Source organism: Rattus norvegicus, chromosome 3, assembly GCF_036323735.1.
Source record: "Rattus norvegicus strain BN/NHsdMcwi chromosome 3, GRCr8, whole genome shotgun sequence".
Classification (NCBI taxonomy): domain Eukaryota; kingdom Metazoa; phylum Chordata; class Mammalia; order Rodentia; family Muridae; genus Rattus; species Rattus norvegicus.
This window is the reverse complement of record NC_086021.1, coordinates 91060331-91083545: the sequence shown is the minus strand read 5'-3', so window position 1 is coordinate 91083545 and position 23215 is coordinate 91060331. Positions and strand designations below refer to the sequence as shown.

General features: G+C 38.3%; 2 protein-coding genes across 2 annotated transcripts; both read right to left on the bottom strand.

The window, feature by feature from the left end:
* Positions 1-5907: 5907 nt before the first annotated feature.
* On the bottom strand, positions 5908-6852 carry Or5g27b (olfactory receptor family 5 subfamily G member 27B). The gene has a single exon (NM_001001123.1). It carries the CDS (start codon positions 6850-6852, stop codon positions 5908-5910), a length of 945 nt encoding a protein of 314 aa, NP_001001123.1.
* Positions 6853-21991: 15139 nt separating this feature from the next.
* Positions 21992-22936, bottom strand: Or5g27 (olfactory receptor family 5 subfamily G member 27). Its single transcript, NM_001000285.1, has one exon. It carries the CDS (start codon positions 22934-22936, stop codon positions 21992-21994), a length of 945 nt encoding a protein of 314 aa, NP_001000285.1.
* Between the last annotated feature and the right edge of the window lie 279 nt (positions 22937-23215).

Here is a 23215-nt window from a genome sequence, read left to right as displayed (position 1 = left end):
GTGATAACATATGTAAAATAGTAACTGGGGGTTGGGAATTTAGCTTAGTGGTAGAGCGCTTGCCTAGCAAGCGCAAGGCTCTGGGTTCAGTCCCCAGCTCCAAAAGAAAAGAAAAGAAAAAATAATAACTGTAAATGATATGTATTAAAGAGAATACTTCAGTTAAGAAAGTCTAAGCCATTTCAGATTTATAGAACAATATGATTACATAGAAGAATTTACATAAAAATTATTTATGAGAATCAATTATGTCTCTCCTTGAATAAACAAAAATTCAGCAATATATTATCCACAATTTTCTAGCTTACTATATAATTTTAAATACTTGATAGTGACAAACTATTTAATTTGTGATTTTTCTTACAATATCAAGGCTCCTTGCAAAATACTACCTCAGTGCAGTAACAGAGACTGATCCCAATTTTCATTAGAATCTTTATATGTGACTGAATGTTTCTAGTTTTAGTCATATATTTACAGCTATGTATTCTGTGGAGATAAAGGATAATATAGTATGTATCTGCCTCTTATATTTTGTTGCCAATCACTAGTTATCTAAGTTTTATTTATGTGTTCATTTAAATATGTTTCTTTGAATCTTCTATGGAGAGAAATCTTTGCACCCATCATGTCTAATGTAGTCTTAGCTTTCCTCTAAAGCATTATTAATACAATTACTACAATAGATAATTTATATTGTAAATTATAATGAAAGTTTTACATTTGCATTTATAAGGTAGTGTTTTGATGCATGCATAAATCGTGAAATGAATGGCTCTGTCAATTATTATATAGCATTCCAAATGCACCTAACTACTTTTTGTTCTCATTTATGAAGAAAAACCATGAGATATTTAAAATCTCCTAGAAATTTTCAACATAGAATATTTGTATTCAAAATATCTTGTATAATTTTTCAAAATCCAGGTGGATCAATTAAGAAAACTCCACACATGCCGTGAATTAGTCTTATGACAATGGGAACAAACTACCTAAGCCTAATCCCTTCAAAGAATCTGCAAAGTGGAGTTTCAAAGTTCAGATGTATTCTGATGTTTCTCTTCCATAACTCAAACACTTACCATAATCCAAACTGTAATGTACTGACTTCTTTCTGTATCACCTTTAACTGCTTCAAAAGCTATGACCATTTTCTGGAATAAAAATGATTAAACACCTTGCATGGTGATAACCCTCTCTTGAGAGATTCTAGGCAGTTAGTGAAGAAAATAAACTTCCCATTAAGGACATGAAGAGACAATCCCTGATTCACGTATTGCACACAATCAGGTAACTCATTCTGAAAATAAATAATAGTTCAGAGTCAGGTCCCCAAAGAATTAAAACCTCAAAGGCTTATATACACCCGAAGAGGCAAAATTAACATAATTTCAGCAATACTTGGTTATTTTTTCATAAATGTGTCTTATCTCAGAGAAACCATTTCTGAGAAAATTGTGCATGTTGTGCACATGTGTGTGTGTTTCTCCATGAGCTTTCTTTACCAAGAGATCCCTCTTTGATTTATTTTTTTTACTTTTAATTAAATTTTATTTGGATATATTGATTGTTATTTGTTTCTACGCGTGTTTTCATTAATGGAACAATTTAATGGTTTTAATGAATGACTACTATTGTATTGTGTGTGTGAACAATATTTTCTTATTTGTTGGTTGATGAACACTCACAATGTTATTCTATCTCGGTAATTGTTAGTAGCATTGTAATAAAGATCATGGGTGGATCTTATATGTGAGTTTCATCATTTACTTTAGATATGTATCCATTAAGATATGGCTAGATTTTTATGGCATTTCTATTTCCACTTTGAACCACTTCTACAAAGGTTTCCATAGTGGTTTTAAAAATGTACCTTCTGACTATTTCATTTATCACAGCCCTGTTGGCATTCAATGAGACTTCTTCTTTTCTTCCTTCCTTCCTGCTTTTCTTTCTTCCTTCCTTCCTGCTTTTCTTTCTTCCTTCCTTCCTGCTTTTCTTTTTCTTTCTTTTTTCTTTCTTTCTCTCATTTATTAATTTCAATTTATTCTTTAATAATTTTTTACAGTCCAGACTTTATCTCCCTTCTAGTCTACCCTCTGCCTGTTCTACATCCCACACCTCTTTCCCCAGATCCAAGAGGATGTCGTCTCCCCCTCCACTCCACTAGACCTCCCCATTCCCTGGGGCTCCAAGTCTCTCTAGAGTTATTTGCATCATCTCTGACTGAGTCCAGACTTGGCAGTCTTCTGCTGTACATGTGTTGGGGGGCTTATATCAGCTGGTGTATGCTGCCTGTTTGGTGGCTCAGTGTCTGAGAGATCTCGAGGGTTCAGGTTATTTAAGACTGCTCTTCTTCCTATAATGGTCACCCTCCTCTTCAGCTTCTTCCAGCTTTTCCCTAACTAATCACAGGGGTCACTAGAGTCTGTCCATTGGTTGGGTGTAAATATTTGCATCTGACTCTTTCAGCTGCTTGTTGGGCCTTTTTTGCAGTGCAGTTATGATAGGTCCCTGTTTGTAAGCACACTATAGCATCAGTACTAGTGTCAGGCCTTGGAGCTTACCCCTGAGCTGGATCGCAGTTTGGACCAGTCACTGCACCATCTTCTCCTCAGTCTTTTCTCTATTTTTGTCCATGCAGTTCTTTCAGGCAGGAACAATTCTAGGTCGGAGTTTTTGACTGTGGGATGGTAACCCCATCCCTCTACTTGATGCCCTGTCTTTCTACTGGAGATAAGTTCTACAAGTTCCCTCTGCCCACTGCAGGGCATTTCATTTAAAGTCCCTCCTCTTGATACATGAGAGTTTCTCACATCCCAGGTCTCTGATCCTTCTAGAGGGCACACACACACACACACACACACACACACACACACACACACATACACACCTCCTAAATCCTGAGGTTCCCTGTTTCCATTCTTTCTGCTGTCTCTGAGGGCTTCAGTCCTGTCCCCGACCCCCAACCCCTGTTACCCGATCATATTCCCCTCTTTCCTTTCCTGTCTCCTCTCCCACTTAGGTCCCGCCCTCTACCCCCACCCCCATGATTGATTTCTTCTCCCTCCCAAGTGGGATTATGTCATCCTTGTTCGGGCCCTTCGACTTGTCAGACTTCTTGAGTTCCATGGATTGTATCCTGGGTATTCTGTACTTTTTTGCTAATATCTACTTATTAGTGAGTATGTACCATGCATGTTATTTTGGGTCTGAGTTACCTCATGCAGGATATTTTCTAGTTCCGTTTGCCTGCAAAACTCATGATGTCCTGTTCTTAATAGCTGAGTAATATTCCATTGTGTAAATGAGTCACATTTTCTCTATCCATTCTTCTGTTGTGAGAAATCTGGGTGATTTCCAGCTTCTGATTATTACAAATAAGTCTGCTATGAACATAGTGGAACATGTGCTCCTGACATGGTGGGCCATCTTTTGTGTATATGCCCACAAGAGGTATAGCTGGATCTTCAGGTACATCTATTTCCAATCAATGTCAGTTAATGAGGTGGTGTCTTATTGTAGTTTCAGCATGAGGTTTTTTTTCTAATGTTTAATGACTGTGAGACATTTTCAGGGATAAGTTGGCCAAACATACATCTTTTAAAAAATATCTTACCTAATTTAAAATCAGATAAGGAAGAACAAGACCGCTGCCTTCAATCAATGACAAGGCAACTTGAAAGAAAAGCCCAAGAAAAGTCTGTGAGAAGAATGAGAACAAAGAAGCTGAATTCACAACATCTGCAAGTCTCACATCAAAGCTTGGGAAGAAGGAAAGCAAGGCTTGTTGGTGCATGCCTTAATCTTAGCACCAGGGAGGCAAAGGCAGGAAGATTTCTGTGAGTCCAAAGCCAGCCTGGTTTATTTAATGAGTCTGAGGATAGCCAGAGCTACACAGTCAGGAGAGAGAGAGAGAGAGAGAGAGAGAGAGAGAGAGAGAGAGAGAGAGAGAGAGAGAGAGAACACTTTAGGACTGAAAGACTTGAACATTAAGAAATGGTATTAAGGCAGCTATGAAAGAGGTAGTGAGGTTTAATGACTCTTCTAAACAGTCTTGCTTTACAAAAAAAAAGAACAAACAAAAGAACAAAAATCAAGCAAGCAAGCAAACAAACAAACAAAAATCCTCTCTCTTTCTCTGGTAAACTGCAGCCTGACTTTACCTACACAGAACAAAATGGTCTTACTGAGGTAGACAGTGTAAAGCAGGTGTCTAACTTCTAGTTTCTCTCAGATGCACTGCACAGAGGAGAATTGTCTTGGGCCATACATTCAATACAGAAACACTAGCAAAATTAGGTGAGGAAAATGCAATCTAGATGTAACTTTCATGATGTCTGCCACCACAGATAAACAAAAGCACTGTAAAATATTAATTTTATTTGTTCCCTCCTTCAGAAAGTCACTTAAAACTAGCAAGATCTAAAGTTTCTGATCATTAATAAATGAGAATGGCTAAATAGTAAAATAACATTCACTTTATATTTTGTGTTCGAAGTAAAAGAAAATAGGCCAGCATAAAACTAGTAGCATATTTGTACATGTGAAACTAACATATTAGCATCTGGTTCAATGGTAGTATTGTAGATGCAATTCTCAGTGAATTTCTTAGATGCTTATAGATATTTTTGTTCCAATTTTACATTTATTGTGATACATTCTTAAAGGGATTGGACAAAAAGGTAGGTGCTGCAAAAAGTGATAGCATAAATAAGACTTGATAATGAAGTTAAGAATATTTGTTTCTGTGAAGATAGGACCTATTAAAGTCTGTTAAAGAGGTGTTATCAGAGGTAAAAAAAATAGCTCAAACATTAAGGTGCTTGCTATGCAAACTTAAGATCCAGATATCAGATCCCTAGGACCCATCTAAAGACTGCTGTATAGTTCACATCTATGACCTCAGTGATTTTACAACAGGATGTGGAAAGAACCAGAAAATTCTTCAGAAGCTGATGGGCTAGTCAGCCTAGTGTGTGGACGGATCAACAAGAGAGCCTGCCTTGAACAAGGTAAAATGTGAAGGCTGCACATGCCTACACACACACACACACACACACACACACACACAGACACACACACACGAAAGAAAGAGAGACAGACAGACAGAGAGAAGAGTGATATAGAGACAAAGATAGAAGGGGAGACAAAGAGGAAGGCACAGTCAAATTATTCTTTAAGGTAGATGACATATTGCAGCTCATTACATTTCATGTCAAAATTTTAGCAGGTAACATGTTTATGGCACTTGAAACAAAAGTAGCAAATTTTAAAAAACCTTATTTTTCCAGATATTTTGAAAGCCACTTTTAAAAAACAACACTACAGGGGACTGGAGAGGTGACCTAGCAGTTCAGAATACTGGCTGCTTTTCCAGAGAACCTGGGTTGAATTCCCAGCACACACATGGTAGTTCACAACTGTCTGTAATGCTCATATCAAGGGATCCTATATCCCATTTTGGACACCAGACAATTTCAGCACATGTTATATTTACATACATGAGGCAAGAAGTAAGGCTTAAAAGCAACAAGACTACATGTATTTTCTGTTCCTAGGATTGTGTTTAGCCAAAATGTGGAAATGTATAAAATTTTGCCAGAGTTTGAACTTTCCAAGATTTCAGTTTCATTTGGATCAGGCATTATTTAAAATATTAGTGTTCAAAATATGATTCTCAACATGAAGATGCTTGTTTAACTAAAGCATTTCAATGTGCAGTTAAATTGACTAAAAGTGATAAATCTGTAAGGTGGTATCCATCAAGTTCTGCCACAAAATTGTGTAATAGTTTGTGATCAGGCAGAACAAGGACTCTCTTGCAGCCTCTTGTTCTCACTCTAGTAGTCTTTGTCTTACATTTTGCCCTCACAAGTTAACGTATGTCACAGAGAGAATTCTATCTTAAGCACCTACTAGGAAGTGCTTCTTCTGCAAATTTCTCCTAAATGCATCTTTTACCTCTTTGTTCCTAAAGCTGTAGATGACAGGATTTAACATGGGGATCACCTGAGTGTAAAATAAGGAGATCACTTTATTAATATTCAAGGAGGAGCTGGCATTGGGTCGAACATAGATAAAGAAAAGAGTCCCATACAGGATAGAGACAGCTGCCAAGTGAGAGGAACAAGTTGAGAAGGCTTTGCATCTCCCATTAGCTGTCTGAATCTTCAAAATTGCCATCAAAATGCAGACATAGGACATCAGGATGATCAGACCACTGAACACACCAACTGCTCCAGCCAAGACAAAAAGCACTACCTTATTGAACTTAGTGTCAGTACATGCTAGAGACAGCAATGGTGAAATGTCACAGAAAAAGTGGTTGATAATATATGGACCACAGAATGGTAAGCAAAAGGTCAAAGTTGTATGTGTCATTGTACTTATAAGAGCAATGGCATAAGGCCCAATAACCAACAACACACAGAGATGTGGAGACATAATAAGTGTATACAGCAAGGGCTTACAGATGGCTGCATACCGGTCATATGCCATGGCAGCCAGGAGAAAGCATTCAGTTGCCACAAAGAGACCAAAGAACCACATCTGTGCTGCACAGCCCACAAAAGAGATGGTTTTGTTCTCTGCAAAAATGTCGCACAGCATCTTGGGAGCTATAGAAGAAGAGGAGCACACATCTACAAAGGACAGGTGGCTGAGAAAAAAATACATAGGCGAGTGCAGCCGGGGGTCCAACCATATGAGAGTTATCATCCCCACATTGCCTCCAAGAGTGACAAGATAAACAAAGGAAAAGATGATGAAGATGACAATCTTCTGATGGAGGTTATCTGTAATGCCAAGGAAGAGAAACGCCGGCATGACAGTCTGATTCTTTTCTTCCATTGGTCAGTTGGGGTCCGTCCAAAGAATAAGAAATATGACTTGCAAAACTCAAGTGATTTTGAAATCAGTGGCAGATTGTCCTAAACAGGTCTATAATAGAAACCCCTCAGCAGTGCTCAATGTCGATATTCCTATCTTGTAGATCTGGACACTTGTGCAAAAATCCTACATAGTCTTCAGCAACTTACACCTTGAGATCTTTGGAATCTGAACTCTCTTCCATCAAGAATTATGTTACTCTTTTGGTCTTCCTGTGGAGTTCCTATCCCTTCGGTACCTGCTATCCTTTCTCTTATTCTTCCATAAGAGTCGACAAGCTCCATCCACTGTTTGGCTGTAGGTGTCTGTATCTGTCTGAGTCAACTGATAAATAGAGCCTCTCAGTGGACAACATGCTTCTGTCTGCAAGCATAACAGAGTATCATTAATAGTATTAGGGATTGCTGCTTGCCAATGGGATGGCTCTACAGTTGGGCCATTCATTGGTTGTCCATTCCCTCAATTTCTGCTCCATCCCCCATGCCTGCATTTCTTGTAGACAAGATAATGGGGCTCTCAGAATCTGAGCCATCAACAAAATAACATACACAGGTTGGACCTAGACCTTCCCAGTCATATATAGCAGATGGGCAGCTTAGCCTTCACATGGGTCCCAAACAACTGGAATGGGGGCAATCCCAAAAACTGTTGCATGTATGTGGAATATGTTCTACTACCTCGGCTGCTTTATCAGGGCTCAGAGTGGGAAGAAGCAACTAACCTAGCAGACATGAAATACCAAGGTGGAGCAATTACCCAGCAGGGGGACCCACCTGCTCAGAGGAGAATAAGGGATGCACTGGGGAAGGAATGTGGGAGGAAATGACTTGAAGGGGGCAGTGAACAGGATGTAAAGTGAATAAAATAAATAAATAAATAAAAATTTTACAAATTATATTGGTTCGTTAATCCTTTGATTTTAAAATTGTAGATGTACTAAAAATTACCTATATTTTTTTTAAATCTTACTCTGTATTAGATAATGAAACCATATTAAATGGTTTTGGAAATGAGTCAGTTTTTGAAATTCTTGGCCGACAAACATGAGTGGAAATTTGCTTCCTAGAATTTACATTTTAAAAGTTAGACTTAATGGGATGGGCATATTGTCCTAGGTCAAGAGAGACAGAAATGATGGAATCCCTTAGAATGTCTCACCAACCAACCAGTCTTTCCCACTTGGAAAGCCATACCAGTAAGAGACCCAGTCTGCAAAATCAAGGTGGATAGTACAGAATAGCACCTCAAGCTTTCCTCTGGCATCCATATGAACATACCTAACATGCACATGCACACACACACACACACACACACACACACACACACACACACGCACATCTATGCCCCAAACGTTAAAAAGAAATGTTACTGAAGCTCAAAGCACACATTGAACATCTTCCAACATCTCTATGTCATTCTTATAATTTAACACACAAAACAATTCTGGGCTCTGATAATTCTGTGAGTAAAATACCAAAATTTTAGGGGTGGGAGACCATGTACCCCCATTTCACACCATTATTGTTTCTCCATCATGTTTCAAAACTTCCTACTTCCCAAGCCCACGGTACTCACTTCTTTGTGGATATCCTTTCTGCAGCTCTGTCAGTTACTTTTAAGGGAATGGTCATTTTCTAGAAGATAGAAGATCTGACTTTCTTCATAATGATAATCATTCTGAGACAATGACTTTGTAAATATGTGGGAAAGAAAAACCTCCTACCCTGACATATCTAGACATGAAGAGTGAAGCCCCAAACTTAACATTGGTTCATATACTGCACAGACTAAGGGACCTTCTCCTAGGGGCACACAATCGTTCAGAGACAGAGCCCCAAGGAACTTAACCCTCAAGGGTTTACACCTGATGAAGGGATAAACTTGTAATGAACTTAATAGCATTTTAGCCAAGTATTATTTTCTAACTATATCTCATTCCTCTCTCTGTGTGTGTGTGTGTGTGTGTGTGTGTGTGTGTGTTTTCCTGATCTATTCTCATCATCATCATCTTTTCTTCCATCAGCAGAGTGATGTCCCAGCAGCATCTGGGTAGAAGACATTTCTGCCACCATTCTGAAACCATATCATTAAAGTATAAACTCTAATTCAGGTTTAATCATTGTCACATTAAGTAAGTCAAAACTGTCTGCACCTGGGGCACTCATAGCTGTGGTCCGGACACCGTCTGGATCTGCAGGAATCCAGTCAAACAGCTCCCTGCACCCAAATCCCATTGGAGGGAGAGCTAGACCTTCAGAGGGGCAGACACACCTGGGAATCCAGAGGAGACTACTCTCTGCTCACATTTCTGACACTATATGAAAACACCTAGCCCCATCTGGGCCACCTGTGCATAGGGTCCCGAGCGAAGGTGGGGCAGGTCCTTCTGGTTGCTGCCCTCATGGAGAGCTGACACCCTGATCTGAGAAGCGACTCCAGACCTGAGACCAGAGGCAAGACCAACTTTTCTGTTCCAAGTGACCTTCCTGGTAGACTCAGTACACACGCCCACAGGAACATCTGAAGACCAGTAGACAGGAAAGACTACACACCTGAAAGCAGAACACTCTGCTCCCATAACTGGCTGAAAGAGAACAGGGAAACGGGTCTACAGCACTCTTGACACATAGGCCTATAGGACAGTCTAACCACTGTCAGAAATAGCAGAACAAGGTAACACCACAGACAACGTGATGGAGAGAGGCAAGCACCGGAACCAAAGCAACAGAAACCAGGAATACATGGCATCATCGGAGCCCAATTCTCCTACCAAAGCAAACACTGAATATCCAAACACACCAGAAAAGCAAGATCTAGATTTAAAATCACATTTGATCATGATGATGGAGGACTTCAAGAAAAACATAAAGAACTCCCTTGAGAAATGCAGGAAAACACACACACACACACACACACACAAGCAGAAGCCCACAGAGAGGAAATGCAAAAATTCCTGAAAGAACTACAGGAAAACACAGACAGGTGAAGGAATTAAAAATGGATATAGAAGCAATAAAGAAAGCAAAAAGGGAGACAACCCTGGATATAGAAAACCAAAAGAAGAGACAAAGAGCCATGGATACAAGCATCACCAAAAGAATGCAAGAGATAGAAGACAGAATCTCAGGAGCAGAAGATTCCATAGAAATCGTCAACACAGCTGTCAAAGATAATGTAAATGGAAAAAGCTACTGGCCCAAAACATTCAGGAAATCCGGGACACAATGAGAGGATCAAACCTAAGGATAATAGGTATAGAAGAGAGTGAAGACTCCCAACTCAAAGGACCAGTAAATATCTTCAACAAAATCATAGAGCAAAACTTTTCTAACCTAAAGAAAAAGATGCCCATAAACATACAAGAAGACTACAGAACTCCAAATAGATTGGACCAGAAAAGAAATTCCTCCCGTCACATAATAGTCAAAACACCAAATGCACAAAATAAAGAAAGAATATTAAAATCAGTAAGGGACAAAGGTCAAGTAACATCTAAAGGCAGACCTATCAGAATTACACCAGACTTCTCATCAGAGACTATGAAAGCCAGAAGATCCTGGACAGATGTCATACAGACCCTACGAAAACACAAATGCCAGCCCAGGTTACTATATCCAGCAAAGCTCTCAATTAACATAGATGGAGAAACCAAGATATTCCATGACAAAACCAAATTTGCACAATATCTTTCTACAAATCCAGCCCTACAAAGGCTAATAAATGGTAAAGCCCAACACAAGGAGGTAAGCTACACCCTAGACAAAGAAAGAAACTAGTCGTTTTGCAACAAAACGAAGAGAAGACAAGCACAAGCATAATCTCACATCCAAACACGAATATAACAGGAAGCAACAATCACTATTCCTTAATATCTCTCAACATCAATGGACTCAAGTCTCCAATAAAAAGACACAGATTAACAAACTGGATACGCAATGAGGACCCAACATTTTGCTGCCTACAGGAAACACCTCTCAAAGACAAAGACAGCACTACCTCAGAGTGAAAGGCTGAAAAACAACTTTCGAAGCAAATGGTCTGAAGAAGCAAGCTGGAGTAGCCATTCTAATATTGAATAAAATTGATTTTCAACCAAAAGTCATCAAAAAAAGATAAGGAAGGACACTTCAAATTCATAAAAGGAAAAATCCACCAAGATGAATTCTCAATTCTAAATATCTATATTCTAAATACAAGGGCACCTACACACATAAAAGAAACCTTACTAAAGCTCAAAGCACACATTGCACCTCAAACAATAATAGTAGGAGATTTCAACACTCCATTCTCATCAATGGGCAAATCATTGAAACAGAAATTAAAGAGACATAGACAGACTAAGAGAAGTCATGAAACAAAGGGATTTAACAGATATTTATAGAACATTCTATCCTAAAACAAAAGAATATACCTTCTTCTCACCATCTCATGGTACTTTCTCCAAAATTGACCATCTAATCAGTCATAAAACAGGACTCAACAGATACAAAAAGATAGAAATAATCCCATGCCTCCTATCAGAACACCACGGACTAAAGCTGGTCTTCAATAACAATAAGGGAAGAACGCCCACAAATACATGGAAGTTGAGCAATGCTCTACTCAATGATAAACTGGTCAAGGAAAAAATAAAGAAATTAAAGACTTCTTAGAATTCAATGAAAATGAAGGTACAACATACCCAAACTTATGGGACATAATGAAAGCTGTGCTAAGAGGAAAACCCATAGCTCTGAGGGCCTGCAGAAAGAAACAGGAGAGAGCAGATGTCAGCAGCTTGACAGCAAACCTAAAAGCTCTACAACAAAAACAAGCACATACACCCAGGAGGAGTAGAAGGCAGGAAATAATCAAACTCAGAGCTGAAATCAACCAAGTAGAAACAAAAAGGACTATACAAAGAATCAACAGAACCAAAAGCTGGTTCTTTGAGAAAATCAACAAGATAGATTAACCCTTAGCCAGATTAACGAGAGGACACAGAGTTTGTCCAAATTAACAAAATCAGAAATGAAAAGGGAGACATAACTACAGAATCAGAGGAAATTAAAAAATCATCAGATCCTACTACAAAAACCTATATATAAAAGAACTTGAAAATCTGGAGGAAATGGACAATTTCCTAGACAGACAATGGGTACCAAAGTTAAATCAGGAACAAATAAAACATTTAAACAACCCCATAACTCATAAAGAAATAGAAGAAGTCATTAAAAGTCTCCCGGCCAAAAAGAGCCTGGATCAATGAAGAATTCTATCAGACCTTCATAAAAGAACTCATATCAATATTATCCAAACTATTCCACCAAATTGAAACGTATGGAGCACTACTGAATTCCTTCTATGAAGCCACAATTACCCCTATACCTAAACAACACAAAGACCCAACAAAGACAGAGATCTTCAGAACAATTTCCCTTATGAATATCAATGCAAAGATACTCAATAAAATTCTTGCAAACTGAATCCAAGAGCACATTAAAACAATCACCCATCATGATCAAATAGGCTTCATTCCAGGGAGGCAGGAATGGTTTAATATTCAGAAAAATATCAACATAATCCACTATATAAACAAACTGAAAGATAAAAACCACATGATCATTTCATTAGATGCTGAGAAAGCATTTGACAAAATTCAACATCCCTTCAAGATAAAAGTCCTGGAAAAAACAGGAATTCAAGGCCCATACCTAAACATAGTAAAAGCCATATATAGCAAACCAGTAGTTAATATTAAACTAATTAGATAAAAACTTGAAGCAATCCCACTAAAATCAGGGACTAGACAAGGCTGCCCACTCTCTCCCTACTTATTCAATATAGTTCTTGAAATTCTAGCCAGAGCAATCAGACAACAAAAGGAGATTAAAGGAATACAGATTGGAAAGGAAGAAGTCAAAATATCACTATTTGTAGACGATATGATGGTATACTTAAGTGATCCCAAAAGTTCCACCAAAAAACTACTAAACCTGATAAACACCTTCAGCAAAGTGGCTGGGTATAAAATTAACTCAAATAAATCAGTAGCCTTCCTCTACACAAAAGAGAAACAAGCCGAGAAAGAAGTAAGGGAATCGACACACTTCATAATAGTTCCAAATGATATAAAATACCTCAGTGTGACTTTAACCTAGCAAGTAAAAGATCTGTATGATAAGAACTTCAAGCCTCTGAAGAAAGAAAATGAAGAAGACCTCAGAAGATAGAAAGATCTCCCATGCTCATGGGTTGGCAGGATTAATATAGTAAAAATGGCCATTCTACCAAAAGCGATCTACAGATTCAATGCAATCCCCATCAAAATACCAATCCAATTCTTCAAAGAGTTAGACAGAACAATTTGCAAATTAATCTGGAATAACAAAAAACCCAGGAGAGCTAAAACTATCCTCAACAATAAAAGGACTTCTGGGGGAATCACTATCCCTGAACTCAAGCAGTATTACAGAGCAATAGTGATAAAAACTGCATGGTATTGGTACAGAGATAGACAGATAGACCAGTGGAATAGAATTTAAGACCCAGAAATGAACCCACACACCTATGGACTCTTGATTTTTGACAAAGGAGCCAAAACCATCCAATGGAAAAAAGATAGCATTTTCAGCAAACGGTGCTGGTTCAACTGGAGGTCAGCATGTAGAAGAATGATGCAGATCGATCCATCCTTATCACCCTGTACAAAGCTTAAGTCCAAGTGGATCAAAGATCTCCACATCAAACCAGACACCCTCAAACTAATAGAAGAAAAACTAGGGAAGCATCTCGAACACATGGGCACTGGAGAAATTTTCTTGAACAAAACACCAATGGCCTATGCTCTAAGATCAAGAATCGACAAATGCGATCTCATAAAAGTGCAAAGCCTCTGTAAGGCAAAGGACACTGTTGTTAGGACAAAACTGCAACCAACAGATTGGGAAAAGATCTTTACCAATCCTACAACTGATAGAGGGCTTATATCCAAAATACACAAAGAACTCAAGAACTTAGACTACAGGGAGACAAATAACCCTATTTAAAATGGGGTTCAGAGCTAAACAAGGAATTCACAGCTGAGGAATGCCAAATGGCTGAGAATAACCTAAAGAAATGTTCAACATCTTTAGTCATAAGGGAAATGCAAATCAAAACAACCCTGAGATTCTACCTCACACCAGTGAGAATGGCTAAGATCAAAAACTCAGGTGACAGCAGATGCTGGTGAGGATGTGGAGAAAGAGGAACACTCCTCCTTTGTTGGTGGGATTGCAGACTGGTACAAAAATTCTGGAAATCAGTCTGGAGGTTCCTCAGAAAATTGGACATTTAACTACCTGAGGACACAGCTATACCTCTCTTGGGCACATACCCAAAAGATGCCCCAACATATAACAAAGACACATGCTTCACTATGTTCATAGCAGCCTTATTCATAATAGCCAGAAGCTGGAAAGAACCCAGATGCCCTTCAACAGAGGAATGGATACAGAAAATGTGGTACATCTCAACAATGGAATACTACTCAGCTATCAAAAACAATGACTTTATGAAATTCATAGGCAAATGGATGGAACTGGAAAATATCATCCTGAGTGAGGTAAACCAATCACAGAAAAACATACATGGTATGCACTCATTGATAAGTGGATATTAGCCCAAATGCTTGAATTACCCTAGATGCACAGAACACATCAAACTCAGGAAGCATGACCAAAATGCAAATGCTTCACTCCTTCTTTAAAAGGGGAACAAGAATACCCTTAGGAGAGGATAGGAAGGCAAAATTTTGAACAGAGGCAGAAGGATCACCCATTCAGAGCCTGCCCCACATGTGGCCAATACATATAAAGCCATCAAACTAGATAAGATGGATGAAGCAAAGAAGTGCAGGCTGACAGGGACCGGATGTAGATCTCTCCTGAGAGACACAGCCAGAATTCAGCAATACATAGGCGAATGCCAGCAGCAAACCACTGAACTGAGAACGGGACCCCCGTTGAAGGAATCAGAGAAAGGACTGGAAAGCTTGAAGAGGCTCGAGACCCCATATGAACAATAATGCCAACCAACCAGAGCTTCCAGGGACTAAGCCACTACCCAAAGACTATACATAGACTGACCCTGGGCTCCAACCTCATAGGTAGCAATGAATAGCCTAGTAAGAGCACCAGTGGAAGGGGAAGTCCTTGGTCCTGCCAAGACTGAACCCCCAGTGAACGTGATTGTTGGGGGCAGGACAGTAGTGGGGGAATGATGGAGAGGGGAACACCCATATAGAAGGGGAGGGGGAGGGATTAGGGGGATATTGGCCCGGAAACCCGGAAAGGGAATAACAATCGAAATGTAAATAAGAAATACTCAAGTTAATAAAGAAAAAAAGAAAGAAAGAAATGTAAAGAAGAAATACTCAAGTTAATAAAGAAAAAGAAAGAAAGAAATGTAAAGAAGAAATACCCAAGTTAATAAAGATGGAAAAAAAATGCCTGTACCTTATTGCTTTGTTCTCCAAAATAAGAGAAGCAATTTCTAGTTGACGTCACACATGTGTGCTGAGTAATTGGTAGGTGCTTCTTAATGTTGTTTATCATTATTATGGGACATACTGGAACAGATTATAATCAGACATAAATATGAAAAAGTGATATAAGAATTTGCTTATCACTAGGTTAAAAAAATTAAAACAGCTGTTAAGATGCAAAAATAATCTAAGCAGTTGAATATTTTTCAAAAATGAAACTTGTCAAGAGAAGTAAGGTTTTGATAAACTGAAGAAGAAATAAAGTCCAAGAATAGATCAGCAGCAACAGAAAAACAAGAACAGAACGGCTCCATGAAAAGAAGAGACTATAAGGCTTGCTGACACAGATTATCTATCTTAGTCACCACTGTCTCTGAAACTCTTATTATATGTCCCATAAGGACATCTAACACAAAGTCTCACAATATTTCATTAGCAGCATATTTTGTATATATAGTATTGATTTTTATTTGTAGTGTATTTATTTATAGTATAGGAAGCAGTAAATTTGAAAACAGCTATATTAACCTTAGACCAAGCATATTTTGAGCCAAAGAAAATCATCATGCAAAAGATGATTATTCTATATTCAAAATGAGGCTAAATTATCATGAAAATGTTATCGTCCTGAATATTTAGGAAATTGAGGAAAACAGATCCTCAAAATAATATAATAGAACTTTAGGGAGAAACAAATATATTCACAATTGGAATGGGAGATATCAATAGAATTCTCTCGATAATTGACATAACAATTTGATTTAATATCAATGAGTATAAAGAATTTATGCAATAACATATATATAAATGTTCAACATGAAACTCAAGACAGATGATCAAAATATGAATGCTTCACTCCTTCTTTAAAAGGGGAACAATCAAGTTAATAAAAAAAAAAATAAAAAAAAAATAAAAAAAAAATAAAAGGGGAACAAGAATACCCTTGGAGGGTATTAGAGAGGCAAAGATTAAAACAGAGGCAGAAGGAACACCCATTCAGAGCCTGTCCCACATGTGACCCATACATATACAGCCACCCAATTAGACAAGATGGATGAAGCAAAGAATTGCAGGCAGACAGGAGCCGGATGTAGATCTCTCCTGAGAGACACAGCCAGAATACTGCAAATACAGAGGCGAATGCCAGCAGCAAACCACTGAACTGAGAACAAGATCCCTGTTGAAGGAATCAGAGAAAGAACTGGAAGAGCTTGAAGGGGCTCGAGACACCATATGAACAACAATGCCAAGCAACCAGAGCTTCCAGGGACTAAGCCACTACCTAAAGACTATACATGGACTGACCCTGGACTCTGACCTCATAGGTAGCATTGAATATCCTAGTAAGATCACCAGTGTAAGGGGAAGCCCTGGGTCCTGCTAAGACTGAACCTGCAGTGAACATGATTGCTGGGGGGAGGGCAGCAATGGGGGGAGGAAGGGGAGGGGAACACCCATACAGAAGGGGAGGGGGAAGGGCTAGGGGGATGTTGGCCTGGAAACCGGGAAAGTGAATAACACTCGAAATGTAAATAAGAAATACTCAAGTTAATAAAAAAATAAAAAATAAATAAGTATATATATATATATATAAACATTCATAGAACATTTTAACCAACAGTACTACTATGTCCAGTCATTAAATACACTTCATGTAACTACCAAGAGAGATGATAATTTTGACCTACTGTCCCCCTCTGTTGGAAATATATTGTTTTCTCATATAATGTATCGTGATTACAGTTTTCTTTTCCTTTACACGTCCCAGTTATCCTCCACCTCCCTTGCCATCTGGACCCACCTGCATTCTGTGTCTCTTTAGAAAGAACAGGCTTCTAAGAGATAACAACAAAAAATATAATAAGATAAAACAAAATCATCACATTGGAATAGGATAAGGCTAATCAACACAAGGAAAAGAGCTCCAAGAGCAGACACAAGAATGAGACACCCACTCACTCACACACTCAGGACTCCCATAAAAATACTACACCGAAAACTGTAATATATCTGCAGAGAGAGCTGAGCAGGCCCTGTGCTTGCATTTTCGGTCTCTGCGAGCTCACATGAGCTTTGTTCAGTTGATTTGGTGGGGCTTAGGGGGTTTTGTTTGTTTTTGGTTTGGTTTGGTTTCTTTGTTTTTGTTTTTTTGTTTTGTTGGTGTCCATCATAGGGATTCTGGCTCATAAGCTCTTCCTGTCTCTTCTGTAGTGTTAGAGTTGTAAGGAAAAAAATTAGATGGAGGCACCCCATGTATAGCTGTCGGTTTCAAGGTCTCTCTGTGGGTGTATAATGTGTATCTCTGTATTTCTTACCATCTGCTGCAAGAGGAAGTTTATCTCATGATGTCTTAATAAGGCATGGATCTGAGTAATACAGAATATCATTAGGAGTCATTTAATTACTACTTTTAAGGTTGGTAGTATTTGGTCTTACCCTAGGTATCTGAGCTAACTAGTCTCTGATTCTTTGTCACGAAGAAATGTTGGGTATGGGTTCCATCTTGTGGAGTCAAATCAGTCATTGGTTGATTACCTATAATCTTTGTGCCACCATTGCCTTAGCATAACTTGCAGGCAAGACAGCATTGAAGATAATGGTTTTTTGAATGGGTTGGTGATCACATTTCTATTTCATACCCTAAAAAGTACTTTCCCACACCAAGACATTAGAACTTAGGGGGAAAGATTCTATGTAGGAACCAGCTCAACTTCTCCATACTTAATGAGTTGTGAGGGTATTATGTTCAGCAACAGGGCTTTGCTGTGAGGTGGTACAGGACAAACTATTCTTTTGCAACAACCTGAGTTGTTTGAAGATTTACATGTGATGCTTTTAGCCAACAACTCAATTAGATGTAACCCAGGCCCAGTAATGGAAGCTTTATTTGGTGTCCAGAGATGTCCAGTTGGTAATCTGTCTCCCTCATTATTTGGAGACTTCATTAGGATCACCTTCATATTTTTCCAGAATGTTTCTATTGCACTAGGTCTCATACCACCTCTCAAATGTGACTCAATTCCAACTCTCTCTCCCTGTATCCCTCCCATCAATGCCATCTCCCCTCTTCCTTCCTTCCTTATCTTCCGGTTCCTGTCCTGAGTCCACCTGAACAATCTATTCCATGTCCAACTTCCACATGTATCCATGCATCTCACCTGGTCCTTCTATACCTAGTCTCTCTGGGTCCACAGATTTTAGCTTGGTCATTACTTACATAACAGGTAATATCCACATATAAGCAAATACCTACAATATTTATCGTTCAGAATCTGAGTTACCTCATTCATGTTTTTTTTTCTAATTCCATCCATTTGCCTGCAAATGTCATGATGTCATTTTAACTACTGAGTAATTGTCCATTGCGTAAATGCACTACATTTTCTTTATCCATTCATCAGTTGACAGGCTCGATGTTGTTTCCAATTTCTAGCTATTATGAATAGAGTAAAAATAAATATGTTTGAGCAATTGTCCCTTTGGTAGGATGAAGTATGTTTTAGGTATATTTCCAAGAGTAATATAGCTGAATCTTGAGGTAGATCAATTCTCATCTTTCTGAGGAATTTTTACAATAATTTCCACCATGGCTGTATGAGTTTCCAGTACCATGAGCGATATATGAGTATTCCCTTAATTACACATCTTCACTGGCAAGAGATATAGACCTTAGCCCTTCAGGCAGGTGTAAAATAGAATCTCAAAGTAGTTTTGATTTACATTTTCCTGATAACTATGAATGTTGAACATTTCTCCCTTTTTTCCTTTTTTAAATTTTTTTAAATATAGACAATTAGGATTTTTATACATATTTAAAAGACAAATTATTACCAGTCTTCACGTAAATGGACTTGACAGTACTACTTGTTACATATATCATACAGAATATGCCATATTCATCTGACATTTGTGGAGGCCATTTATTTTAGCTAATTATCTTTATCCAAAAGAAACACAAACATAATCTTTACAGCAGGAGGTAGTTTTTCCATTAAAGGGAAATATTTGGGCAATAGAACTTGCTCCATGCTATGTTGTCCTTGGTGATGGCATATCAGAGCTATGGCTTTCTGATTCTGAATTCTCCAACACAAAGTAGGCTAAGGAGTTCATTTAGCTTTAAAAGAGATTTCCATACTGTCATAATCAAAGAGACAGAGCTTATGCTTCCTAACGTTCTAAGAAAATAGAGGAGTGAAAAAAGAAACAGCAGAAGGTTTGTGATTAGCCTCAAGCATTCTACTTGGAGGGGCATTTACTTTCATAAAGTGAATTTTGTGGAATCCAGTCTTATATTATTTATTTAAAATATTCCTTAAAAATGTCCTGCATGCACCCAGTGTATTTTGACATACTCACTCCCCCTTCCCACACTTCATGTTCCACTATTTTACTTTCCATTTTTTTTTAAATTGGGTATTTCATATTTACATTTCAAATGCTATACATATCAAAGCTTGGGAAGAAAGAAAACTAGGCTTGTTGGTGTATGCCTTAATCTTAGCACTATGGAGTCAGAGGCAAGCAGATTTCTGTGAGTTCAAAGCCAGCCTGGTCTACTTAATGAGTCTGAGGACAGCCAGAACTACACAGTCAGAAGCTGGAGAGATAGATAGATAGATAGATAGATAGATGGATAGATAGATAGATAGATAGATAGATAGATAGATAGATAGATAGATAGAAACACTTTAGGACTGAAAAAGACTTGAACATTAAGAAATGGTATTAAGGCAGCTATGAAAGGTTAGTGAGGTTTAATGACTCTCCTAAACAGTCATGCTTTACAAAAAAAACAAAAACACAAGAACAAACAAAGGAACAAAAACAAGCAAGCAAACAAACAAAGAACAACAATGACAATAAAAAAAAAGACCTCCCTCATTCTCTGGTAAACTGCAGCTGACTTTACCTACAAAGAACAAAATGGTCTTACTGAGATAGACAGTGTAAAGCAGGTGTCCAACTTCTAGCTTCTCTCAGATGCACTGCATACAGGAGAATTATCTTGGGCCACACATTCAATACTCAAGCACTAGCAAAAACAGATGAGGAAAAAGCAATCTGCATATGATTTTCATGATGTCTGCCACCACAGATAAACAAAAGCACTGTAAAATATTAATTTTATTCTTTCGCTCCTTCTTTATGTGTTCCCTCCTTCAGAAAGTCACTTAAAACTAGCAAGATCTAAAGTCTCTGATCATTAATAAATAAGATGCAATTCTCAGTGGACCTCTTAGGTGTTTATAGATATTTTTGTTCCAGTTTTACATTTAGTGTGATACATTCTTAAAGGGATTGGACAAAAAGGTAGGTGCTGCAAAAAGTGATAGCATAAATAAGACTTGATATTGAAGTTATTTGTTTCTGTAAAGATAGGACCTATTAAAGTCTATTAAAGAGATGTTACCAGAGGTAAAAAAAATAGCTCAAACATTAAGGTGCTTGCTATGCAAACTTAAAGTCCAGATATCAGATCCCTAGGACCCATCTAAAGACTGCTGTATAGTTCACATCTATTACCTCAGCAATTTTACAACAGGATGTGGAAAGAACCAGAAAATTTTTTAGAAGCTGATGGACTAGTCCGCCTAGTATGTGGACAGATCAACAAGAGAGCCTGCCTTGAACAAGGTAAAATGTGAAGGCTCCAAATGCCTACACACACACACACGCGCGCACACACACACACACACACACACACACACACACACACACACACACGAAAGAAAGAGACAGAGACAGAGACAGAGAGAAGAGAGATACAGATAGAAGTAAAGATAAAGATAGAAAGGGAGACAAAGAGGAAAACACAGTCAAATTATTCTTTAAGGTAGATGATATACTGCAGCTCATTACATTTCATTTGAAAATTTTAACAGGCAATGTGTTTATGGCACTTGAAAGAAAAGTTGCAAATTTTACAAAATCTTATTGTTCCAGATATTTTGAAAGCCACTTTTAAATTCTTGTACCAAAAACAAAACAAAACACGACGGGGGACTGGAGAGATGGTCTAGCAGTTCAGAACATTGGCTGCTTTTCCAGAGAGCCTGGGTTGGATTCCCAGCACACGAGTTGTAGTTCACAACTGTCTGTAATTCTAGTTCAGGGGATCCTATATATCATTTTGGACACTTCAGACACTTTCAGTACATGTTACATTTACATACATGAAGCAAGATATCCATACACATAGAAGTAGGTCTTAAAAGCAACAAAACTACATGTATTTTCTCTTCCTAGGGTTGTGTTTAGCCAAAATGTGGAAATGTATAAAATTTTGCCAGAGTTTGAACTTTCCATGACTTCAATTTCATTTGGATCAGGAAATATATAACATATTGTGTTCAAAATATGATTCTCACTTTGAAGATGCATGTTTAATTAAAATATTTCAATGTGCGGCTAAATTGACTAAAAGTGATAAATCTGTAAGGTGGTATCCATCAAGTTCTGCCACAAAATTGTGTAAGAGTTTGTGATCAGGCAGAACGAGGACTCAATTGCAGCCTCTTGTTCTCACTCTAGTAGTCTTTGTCTTACATTTTACCCTCACAAGTTAACGTATGTCACAGAGAGAATTCTATCTTAAGCACCTACTAGGAAGTGCTTCTTCTGCAAAGTTCTCCTAAATGCACCTTTGACCTCTGTGTTTCTAAAGCTGTAGATGATTGGATTCAACATGGGGATCATCAGAGTGTAAAATAAGGAGATCACTTTATTAATATTCAAGGAGGAGCTGGCATTGGGTCGAACATAGATGAAGAAAAGAGTCCCATACAGGATAGAGACAGCTGCCAAGTGAGAGGAACAAGTTGAGAAGGCTTTGCGTCTCCCATTAGCTGTCTGAATCTTCAAAATTGCCATCAAAATGCAGACATAGGACATCAGGATGATCAGACCACTGAACACACCAACTGCTCCAGCCAAGACAAAAAGCACTACCTTATTGAACTTAGTGTCAGTACATGCTAGAGACAGCAATGGTGAAATGTCACAGAAAAAGTGGTTGATAATATATGGACCACAGAATGGTAAGCAAAAGGTCAAAGTTGTATGTGTCATTGTACTTATAAGAGCAATGGCATAAGGCCCAATAACCAACAACACACAGAGATGTGGAGACATAATAAGTGTATACAGCAAGGGCTTACAGATGGCTGCATACCGGTCATATGCCATGGCAGCCAGGAGAAAGCATTCAGTTGCCACAAAGAGACCAAAGAACCACATCTGTGCTGCACAGCCCACAAAAGAGATGGTTTTGTTCTCTGCAAAAATGTCGCACAGCATCTTGGGAGCTATAGAAGAAGAGGAGCACACATCTACAAAGGACAGGTGGCTAAGAAAAAAATACATAGGCGAGTGCAGCCTGGGGTCCAACCATATGAGAGTTATCATCCCCACATTGCCTCCAAGAGTGACAAGATAAACAAAGGAAAAGATGATGAAGATGACAATCTTCTGATGGAGGTTATCTGTAATGCCAAGGAAGATAAACGCAGGCATGACAGTCTGATTCTTTTCTTCCATTGGTCAGTTGGGATGCATCAAACGAATAAGAATTATGACTTGCGAAACTCAAGTGATTTTGAAAGCAGTGTCCTAAACAGGTCTATTATAGAAACCTCTCAGCAGTACCGAACATCAATATTCCACTCTTGTAGATCTGGACACTTGTGCAAAAATCCTATGTAGACTTCAACACCTTATACGTTGAGATCTTTAGAGTCTGAACTCTCTTCCATCAAGAATTATGTTACTCTTTTGGCCTTCCTGTGGAGTTCCTATCCCTTCGGGACTTGCAATCCT